The 9,762-nt window shown below is 39.1% G+C and overlaps 2 protein-coding genes across 4 annotated transcripts; one reads left to right on the top strand and one right to left on the bottom strand.

The window, feature by feature from the left end:
* The first annotated feature begins 102 nt into the window (after positions 1-102).
* Positions 103-6,755, top strand: rsrc2 (arginine/serine-rich coiled-coil 2). 2 transcript variants are annotated; one of them, XM_022196395.2, is made up of 11 exons: positions 103-235; positions 419-559; positions 1,950-2,094; positions 2,571-2,611; positions 3,618-3,781; positions 3,978-4,109; positions 4,222-4,269; positions 4,905-4,990; positions 5,077-5,339; positions 5,511-5,600; positions 5,701-6,755. In XM_022196395.2, exons 2-11 carry the CDS (start codon positions 554-556, stop codon positions 5,884-5,886), a joined length of 1,161 nt encoding a protein of 386 aa, XP_022052087.1. In that variant the 5' UTR covers positions 103-235; positions 419-553; the 3' UTR covers positions 5,887-6,755. The 2 variants fall into 2 exon arrangements, with proteins under 2 accessions (XP_022052087.1, XP_022052086.1); XM_022196394.2 differs by having other exon boundaries at positions 105-235; positions 4,222-4,338.
* Positions 6,756-6,982: 227 nt separating this feature from the next.
* Positions 6,983-9,725, bottom strand: si:ch211-110p13.9 (uncharacterized protein LOC562347 homolog). Of its 2 annotated transcripts, none has more exons than XM_022196396.2 (4): positions 9,308-9,725; positions 8,297-8,426; positions 8,060-8,208; positions 6,983-7,964 (listed from the first exon to the last, which is right to left on the bottom strand). In XM_022196396.2, exons 1-4 carry the CDS (start codon positions 9,425-9,427, stop codon positions 7,188-7,190), a joined length of 1,176 nt encoding a protein of 391 aa, XP_022052088.2. In that variant the 5' UTR covers positions 9,428-9,725; the 3' UTR covers positions 6,983-7,187. The 2 variants fall into 2 exon arrangements, with proteins under 2 accessions (XP_022052088.2, XP_022052089.2); XM_022196397.2 differs by having other exon boundaries at positions 8,075-8,208.
* Positions 9,726-9,762: the final 37 nt, after the last annotated feature.

Here is a 9,762-nt window from a genome sequence, read left to right as displayed (position 1 = left end):
AACGATCAACGGTACGGGCGGGGCATTGTGGGAATGTATGGTGAGCCTTGTCGTGTTGCCAGGTTTTCTTTCGCTACATTTACGGCAGTTCCAAGATTATGGCCATTTTTGCTTTCATATAGGATTTCTTACATGTTTTCAGAATACTCGATGAGTTGTTTATTTAACAAACAACATTTTCAAAGTGTTTGTAAGACAAACTGGTTTATTAGAGCAAATTTCCTCACCCGGACAGGTAAAGTCCAACTATCTTGTGTTACTCGCAATAAATATGTATTAAAACATCATTGATTTTACTCAGTAAAAACTGAATTGTTGGCTATGTTTTCTATATCTTTCTCGTGTCCCTGCTGCTTTTCTTTCTTTCTTTTTTTTGCTCCGTTCAATCTGGTTTTAACAACTGTTTTTCTACATTTAGGGGGATGAAAGAAGTGGAAACTGGCAACCCAGATCAAATTAGCTGAGCAAGACAACGGCCTTAGCAGTGAGCTACCTCTCCGTTTGCACAGACTGCAGAAAGACCCGTAACGTATATACATTGTGCTTCGGGATTATGTCGGTAAGTACCATTATATAACCAGGACAAAAACTTACACGAATTCAGCAACTTCTAAATAACGTTAGTGTAGGTTTACGATCATATTCAGAATATTATATTCTTAAAGATGGCGGTTAGCGTCAGTTAGCTTAGCATCCTGACAAACGTTGAAATTGCTGTGGTGGAAGTCTGAATGACGAACATCGACGGATTTAACTCGTGTAGATGAGATATGCCATGGTCACTGTTTATTTTGTAAATTCAGTAAAATCCACATGATGGCGTATTTCGACTTAGCCAAGAGAGTGGCCACTCATAAGAATCAGTGAGCTAACCGTATTTAACATTGCGATGACCTGTGTGGACTCATGTAGCGCTATTAATGGCATTTTAAGAGCGCCGGGTTTTGTGTGTGGGGGTCATTGGCTTTTTAGGCCAAGTTTTATTAAGTTGTTGATTTTAATATATGTTAAGCGTATACTCCAGTGGGAGGAAAAGTGTCGCGCAATATGAACATCATTTCCCCACAACAGAGCACATAATAGGTTTGAACAATGTGCCTGTGAAGATAGGCGATACCTATACTTAGAAAACGGCTTTAGTATCTCTCAAGTCACTGTTTGATTAAATTCACTCAGCTGCCAAGCGATCTTAATGCGCAAAGCAAAATATTTTGATGTAAAGGATATATTAAAGGGAAAACAAATGTACATGTATTGAAATGAGTAGGATACTGGAGGATGTAGGCTCCCTAGCTGTTAGCAGAAGGTGTTTTTCTTGAATAATATTTGGTAGAGCTGAAACAAACTGATATTATCAGTATTGATAAATTAGCCAGTTATTGCTTTAAATGTTTTTAAAGATCTGTTAATAAATGTTCTTCGCAACTTGCCCTGAAACCAACTTTTAAATACAGTGGAAATCAAACCCGTTGGTGGAAACTTAAAGGCTTAAATTTACGTTAAAAAAAGCACTTTTGCTTTCTACTGACACACAGATTACATTACCTACAATGCATATGGTTTTGTTTCTCGTGGAATACTGATTTCAATGACAACAATAATGACAAGTTATGCAAGAACAATTTCTAAAGCTAATAAGCAAATTCATGACTTGTACTGAGTGGTTGACATTTGAGATGCAGTAACATGGTGCAGGTTGACTAAAGTGTGTGGCAAAACATGTTTACATTTTTAATGATCTGATACTATACTTGTGCTTAGCTTCACTGTAAGTCATCTCAGGTATATGTTAGCTTGTTCTTCTGGACCAAGAGATCATCTGAAGAAGATAGTTCACACTGCCTTCTAGGGGTGTGTACAACTACAGAATTACTCAGTGTGCATACTGTGCCACACTGACTTGCCTCTGATGTGCTTCTGTTTCTGATTTTACTTAACTTTTGTTTCAGGCAAGTGATAACGACTCTGTCGACTTGACCAGAACAGGCTCCCCTGTGCATCACAGGAAAAAGCACAGTATGGAGTCTTCCCGATCTCCCAGAAGCTCCAAACACCACCATTCACGGTCAAGGTCACGCTCCAGGGACCGAAAACGTTAGTATTATGTAATAGTACCCAGAAAATACTGAAAATGGCTCAAGTATTAGAACCTTGGGATTTAATTTATTTTCAGTATATATGTTTATGAAATTAATCAGTGGAATGTGTTGGAGAAACAGAACTGCATACTGATTAAGCCAATATCTAAACTGTTCTAATATTTGCGAGGTGACTGAGGTTACTTCTTAAACATGTATTGACATAAAGATAAATGACTACATATAACTACAATTACTGAGCAAAGTCTGACCTCTGATGGTCTTTTAAAAACTGCAGATTTAATGTGTGCACAACAAGACATGCATTGCACATTACACCACAATCTGGCCCTCTAATTGCATGGTATACTATATAGTAGCTTTGCTGTGTCCAAATGTGTTTTTCCTGATATTATTTATTTAGACAATTTCAAACAAAAGACTCATTTTGAAATGCTTATTTGCCAACACTCTGCTTTCTGCTGTTTCCAGGTGACAGAAAATACAGACGAAGTCGCAGCAGGAGCAAAGAGGTAATTGATACATTTATTTCTACGATTAGAAACACATTAGATGTGATTTTGAAGACCTTTTGCAGTTATATTCATTGTTAGCTTTAGGTTGAGGTGAGTATGTTTTATTAGGTTACAGAAGTTGTAGACAAAGTTAAGAATGACAGAAATAGATGGTGATGGCCTTACTCACATGGGAAGGCTCCTTTTTTGCCCGTCTTATGCTCACATGTTTCAAAGGAAGCTTGTGTCCTTGGATATTATCTGTCATTATTTATAACCATATGAGATGGTGAAGAGTAGGTTTTTTTCCTTTTATTTTTTTTGTTAAATCCTGTGTGTAGATCACATGATAACATTTCTATAATAAATCATACTCAGCGTGCTAATGCACGAAGAGACTGAACAGAAGACCCTGCTGACATAGCAAAATAATATGCCTACTACTGGGACAGGTAACTATCTGCCATTCAAACTCCTATTTGTCTCACATTATAAGTAGAAAAGTTGAAATTAACTCTTGCATCTTTTGCAGCTAGGGATGGGCATAATTAATCAAATTAATTTTCAAATTTATCGAAATAGACTATGATGTGAAGTTGTAAAACATCCATTGGATGCCCATCCCTACTTGAACTTTTCAGTGGGTATGGATTCAAAGCATTTAGGTTTCACTGAATTGTTGCTACTAAATTGATAAACCTAATTAAAGTGTTTCTCCTGACAATCAGATATTAAGGTTTGCATGCACACTATCAAAACTAGTGAGACGTTCCAAATGTGCTGGTTTGATTGTTTCCTTAAACTTTTTTGTAATGGCTGCAGTCAAAGTAGTCCATACACAGAAATGCCCACAGTTGAAATCATGCTCTGAGAATGACGTTTGTACATGTTATGGAACTGGGTTTGAAATGACAAGGTATTTTTGAACTTGTCAAATTTATGACATACCTTCTGCTGTAAGCCATGGTACTAACTCTTTTTGTTGCACTATTTTCCTGAAAGAGACAACTTCTTCTTAAAACAGGCACGAAAGAGAGACTCTGAGAAGCCGTCAAAGTCACACAGAAAAACAGACGAGCTGCAAGAGCAAGAGAGACTTTCCGTAGAGAATGGAGAGGAGCGATCCAGGCGCAAGGACAGGAAGTCGTCAAAGGGCCGGAGCTTGTCCAGGTCGCCCTCAAGAGAGAGGTTAGTTTGGTCAATAAGGTGCACACACAACACATTTCTTGTGTTTACTCAATCATTTTAATATAACAAACACAATGGTGCCAAGAAAGTAAATAATCTGTTCCAATTATTTCTCAAGGATGAAATTACCGCAGCACTGGATTAATGTCAGTAAGTTCTTGGATTCATGTTGATGGAGGAATGTTGTGACTTTCAGACGACACCACAGCAGAAGTAGGGACAAACGGCGATCACGATCACGCAGCCGGGACAGGAAGAAGAAGGCTAGGTCTCGCTCAGGTTCAAGACCCAAACACCGTCATCATAGCAGAAGTCGCAGTAAGAGCAGGTGAGGTTAACCTAAATAAGAGCATCGTAGTGATGACGTGTCAGAACGTCTGTCCTTCGTTTTACATGCTATTAACTGTATGTTTATTGAGTTACTTTGGTTGTTCCCCCAGGGAGAGAAAGAAAAGGACGGAAAAAGTGCGCCGAAAGAGTCGAAGCAGGTCTGTTAATCCACCTGCCTTCCGGGGCCGAAACACAGCTATGGATGCACAGGAGGCCCTGGCCAGAAGGCAAGGCAACAGCTAACAGGGCGTTTACAATGTAGATGGTTGGCTGTTCTGGTTGATTCAAGGAATTGTTGGTGGTTCTTGAGTTTTTTTGCCAGGCAGTGTCAAATTTTACTTTTGTGTTATTGCTTTGATATTTTCTAAAGCTAACTAGTGGGCAAGCAAGCACTTGGTAGGATAAATGGAGCCAGACAGAAAAATCACTTCTTCCCCAATTGAGATACTTATTTCTGTATTTTAAATTAAAATTAAGACTACATATTATTGATGTTGCCTTTGCCAGATAATGAGGGTGTACATAAAAGACAATAGTACTGACTGCTGGGTTCTGCCAGTGTCTTTGGTGTCTTTTCAACATTCATGCTTTTATTCTGGTTGGGGGTCTTTGTTTCATGTTTCGCTTTTGTACCTTCTCACTGTTAGAGAAAGGTAAAAAGCAAAAAATGATGAATAACTTGTTGTTATAACATGATTTTGAGATTCAGGTCCATCCTTTTTAGATGCTGTTCACTGAGAATAATGTGTCTTTCCAGGCAGTTGAGCAAATTAATCTTGTTTTTTCTTTTCAGGTTAGAGAGAGCCAAGAAACTACAGGAGCAGAAAGAGAAAGAAATGTTTGAGAAACAGCAGCAGCAACAGCAGGAGATAGCTGCAGGTGAGAAGTGCTCAGTGCAAAGTGCTAAAACTTTGATTGCTGAGTCAAGAATCAGCTGCTTACTCTGGTCTGTATTCTGTTTTCAGTGGCAGCCCCTATTGCAGCGGCTGCTGCTGCTGCAGCGGCTGCCTCAAACCCTGCCCTCAACGTGGCAGCCCTCCTGGCGTCTGGGACTCAGGTCACACCTCAGATTGCCATGGCGGCACAGATGGCAGCCCTTCAAGCAAAAACCTTGGCAGAGACTGGTATTGCTGTGCCCAGCTACTATAACCCTTCCGCTGTAAACCCCATGAAGTTTGCAGAGCAGGAGAAAAAGAGGAAAATGCTATGGCAGGGAAAGAAAGATGGGGTAAGCTTTGACTTTGCTGCTTCTAATGATCTTTGCACCCAGCTTTTCATTCACAGATGGCGTAAAATGGATTTTAAAATCATTTCAACAAGAAAAAGGATATTCTGATATCCAGTTTACGCGTGCTTATCGCTACATGATTACTTCATCATTTTGGTTTTATTTTCTAAGGACAAGTCCCAAACAGCCGAGTTATGGGAGAAGCTAAACTTTGGAAACAAGGACCAAAATGTGAAATTTCGCAAACTAATGGGCATTAAAGTAAGTATAATTTGTTATTTTACTTCACCAAAGTTGAGTTCATTTTACCACTTTGAAGCTATAACTTGTCAGAGCTGAACAGAATTCTTGGTGTGTGCAGGGAGACGATGAGGCAGAAGCTTCCAAACCACTAAACGATGAAGGCTTGAAGACTCTCCAGAAACAGGAGGAGATGTTTAGGAACCTTGATGTACAGTATGAGATGGCTCGGTCTCAAACACACACTCAGAGGGGGATGGGCCTCGGCTTTTCCTCCTCATTCTCACGTGGAATGGACTCGGTCTAGTGCCAAACTCTGGCCATCATTGCCACTCATCTGATCATATAGGACTACCAATTCATCGCTAGCCCTGAAGCTTGCATGGACGTTGCTCTGAATCTGTAATTTATTTATAGACAAAGGTCTCGCATATTGGAACATAATGTAAATAGCCAAGTGCTGAGTTGGTCTCAGTGTTTATTAATCTGTACATCTTTGCAAAGGAAGCATCATTTTCACTGGTTGATGCAGGAGAAAATTAGATATTTGTTTTGAATAATGTGGTAGCTTTTTTAAACTCAAATATATATTGATATGTTGTTGTTTGACCATAAACTGAGTATAATGTGGTTCAAGTGAACAATGTTTACATTCATTTAGTAAAAGGCATCTGAAGTCAATGTAGCATTGTCGAAATCCTTAGTTTCACTTCTCCTGATTGGGGAAAAACAAAACATGGGTTATAATACATATTGTCTTCTGGATTGCCATGGATAGAAATGCGCTTGAAGGGAGTAATATGTTTCAAATGTTCTTGAAATAAATTAGTTTTGTGTTGATAGTGACTTTTTATACATCACCTATTTTTTGTTTGTTTGTAGGATACCTGCGTGGGTAATAGTATTCTGGTTCAAATGAAGCTTGTGTTGTTGCTAGACTTGGGAGTTAAGTAAAACTACTTAAGTTGAATATGTCAAGCCTAATATGAAGATATTTTCCAATATCAATTTTATATCAAATGAAGCCAAAAATCATGCAGACTCTGAGGTTTTTCCCTGCATGGAAGAATTTTTAGCAAGGCCACAAAGAGCTTTCAGCCAGCCCCAATGGAAAATCAACAGAACCAAAGTGGTAAGAACTGAGAATGAAAAGAGCAATTAAACTTGTTAACCAGATTTATTCATTGTGGTCCCATTTTGTCAAGCATCATGGACATTAATTTTCCTTTTATTTATCACCATTTAATTACCGGTACCTTGTTGGTTATCAAATAGTCATAAATGACAGGAAAATGTGTAATGCATGTGTGACTATGCTCACTGTCAAGTGCAGTAACCACCCAAAGGCCCATTGTAAGCCAAGAAAATATTTTACAATTTTTAAAATGAGCATAATGCTGAAATATTTGAATAATTATAGTGTTTTATTAACCATATTGAACTACTATCAAGCCCGACAGTAGTAGGATGTACAGCAAAAAAATAAAACGGACCAGCCCAAAGAAGAAGTTGCAACTTTACACACAGAAATTCACATTTATTAGAACACCAAAAGTCATGAAGGTTATTAGCAGGTCTTCTTGTTGGTACCTGTAGTAAAGTCCATTCTTACTTGCATATGAGACTGGAATACAGCACATGAGCCACACCAGTGATGAGGTTATGGTTTGCAAACTCGAGGATGAGGAGCAGGATTGGGTATTCGCTGCGCCTCTTTTCCAGGGAGGACTCCTCACTTAAGCCCATCCAGTGAAGCAACAGTGTTTGCATGGCTTCAGGGAAGAGCTCTGTGGCTAGTTCCTCAGCGGGTGGCAAGTCACTAATTCGCTCAATATGCTGAACTTTAAAGCCCTCCACTTTCTGGCTGATGCTGCTGTTGGCTGCATGAAACTGCTGCCCAAGCCAACGTCCGACACAACTAAGCAGGGAGCTTGAATACACAGAGCCCCAGTCTTTGGCCTGTAGCAGGGCTAGCACAGTTTCAGTCGCATCCTTTTCTTCTAGATTCCCTTTTAAGTACTGATTGATGTTTTCCAAAAGCAGCAAAACAGTCTCCAGCTGCTCTGTGCAGCTTTGAGGTTCAGAGGAGAGTTGGTCGTCCAAGCTGTGCAATTTTTGTCTCACTGAGGATACAAGAGGTTGGCTTTGCTCGGTTTGCAAACTCTGCTTTGGGGAAGAACAGTAATCGTGATCTGCTGATGTTTTAGATGTGTCACCTCCATGCACATCCACCATTTCCCTGTCTGCCTGGCAAAAAACAGACTGTGACATTTCATTGCTTAATTCTGTGTCACGCTGGCCGAGGGACGCTGAAACGTCGAGCTGCACACTGAGGCTGTAGCTCATTTTCAGAGGGCTGTCATTTATCTGTGATTTCCAAACGTCCTGCAGAGGAAAGACAGTAGTATTAAAAATACACAGTGGTATATATATATATATATATATATATATATATAAAAACAAATCACGCAGAGACTTACATAACACACATGTACCTGGAAGTTCTCCAGCACTGCAAGTTGTTCTGTCTTACTGTATATTTCAAAGGCAACTCGGAAAAGTCCTTGAATGCTGTAGAACCACAAGCTGTTATTTGCAGCAGGCACCTTCAACCCATTGAACCTGAATGCTGCAAGAAAGATGTGTGGGCATTGGTGTTAGGCCAGTGTTATGTCTTATCTCAGTGTCATGTATTTGTGATATCTTGTATATTTTACCTGAAGAAAAATGTATTTTTGTGGCAAGTCCTTTCTTGGCAAACCTGGCATGGTATCGGGGATGGTTCTCTGTACGGATGTCTGTGTTGGACAGAAGATCAGCTCCCAAGTAGAGAGGAATCACTGGACCCTGAAATAGAGAAAATGGAGCCACATCATTGTTCAGTCTTACAATAGGTTACTATGTGTATGTAGAGCAGTTGTGCAAATTACAGTGCAAAACATTGACACATTGAGTACCACTGACAAATAATTGTTACACAACCAATTTATTGTTTGGCTATATGATTTATATGTCTATCAGCATTTTTCTATATACAATTAAGGGGTTTGTGACTGCAACAGTGGAAGAAGTACTCAGATCTTGATGAGATCACAATGTAGAAATACTCTGCAACAAACAAAAGTCATGCATTTAATATTTAACTTAGGTAAAAGTACAAATGTGTTAAAATAAAAAACACATAAATTACCGAAAGTGCCAATGCTCATTAGGCAGAATGGTCCATTTCAGAATAATGTATATCATATTACTGACATAACTAATGTATTTGTCACTTTGATGTTTTAGCTGGTGAAGGTAAAGCTTTTTTTTTAAATTATGTCATCAACTGCTAGGTATTTTGTTAATTTGTCTTTAACAATAAGGCCCCACTGAAACTTTTCAAAAATAAAAATACATCATAATTTATTTGTTGATTGTGTTTAGTGTAATAAATCTGAATGTAGTAAATGGTGCGATATTTGCCTCTGAATTGCAATGGAGTAGACGTATAAGGCAGCAAAAAATGGAAATACTCTAGGAAAGTACAAGCGCTTCAAAATTGTACCACATCATAGTACTTGAGCAAAAGTACTCGGTTACTTTTGATATTGAAAAACTAATGGCGATGATAACGACGCAACACTCTCTAGCGGGTTTCAGCTGGTATGAAAAATGTGATTCTAAACAAGAAACTGTTTTACTACTTTTTAGCTATCAGTCCAAACACATCTTCGTAAGTGGCTCACCTCGTTGGGACACTCAGTCAGCCTGAACGATGTCACATTCACCAAGTAAATAAAGCGGATTTTTCGGGAGCCTCCGTCCCATTGCGGTAAACTTAAGTGGACAGTCGAGCAACTTGACATTGCTGGAAGCCAACGAAGCCTCCCACTCAGTCACAACGGCGTAAAAAGGAAGAAACTCTAACTAAAACACCGAAACTAATGAAATCAAACGGCTACAACATATACAGTCTATGGCTACAACAAACCGAACGGCACCAGTTAACTATAGGGAACAGTTAAACCCTGAGCGATGCCTTACAGACGAAAAAAAGCCGTCTTCTCCATGACATTTAAATGTAACGAACCGAATAACACACAAAAGGCTACAACATGCGAAATATATGCAGCTGCTTGGAGTTTGGGAGATGTTCTGACTCATCTTGCAGGATTTATGTAGCCTGCAATACATAATTGTG

This window comes from Acanthochromis polyacanthus, chromosome 7, assembly GCF_021347895.1.
Source record: "Acanthochromis polyacanthus isolate Apoly-LR-REF ecotype Palm Island chromosome 7, KAUST_Apoly_ChrSc, whole genome shotgun sequence".
NCBI lineage: Eukaryota > Metazoa > Chordata > Actinopteri > Pomacentridae > Acanthochromis > Acanthochromis polyacanthus.
Note: the sequence above shows the minus strand (reverse complement) of the source record. Positions and strands in the feature narration are given on the sequence as shown.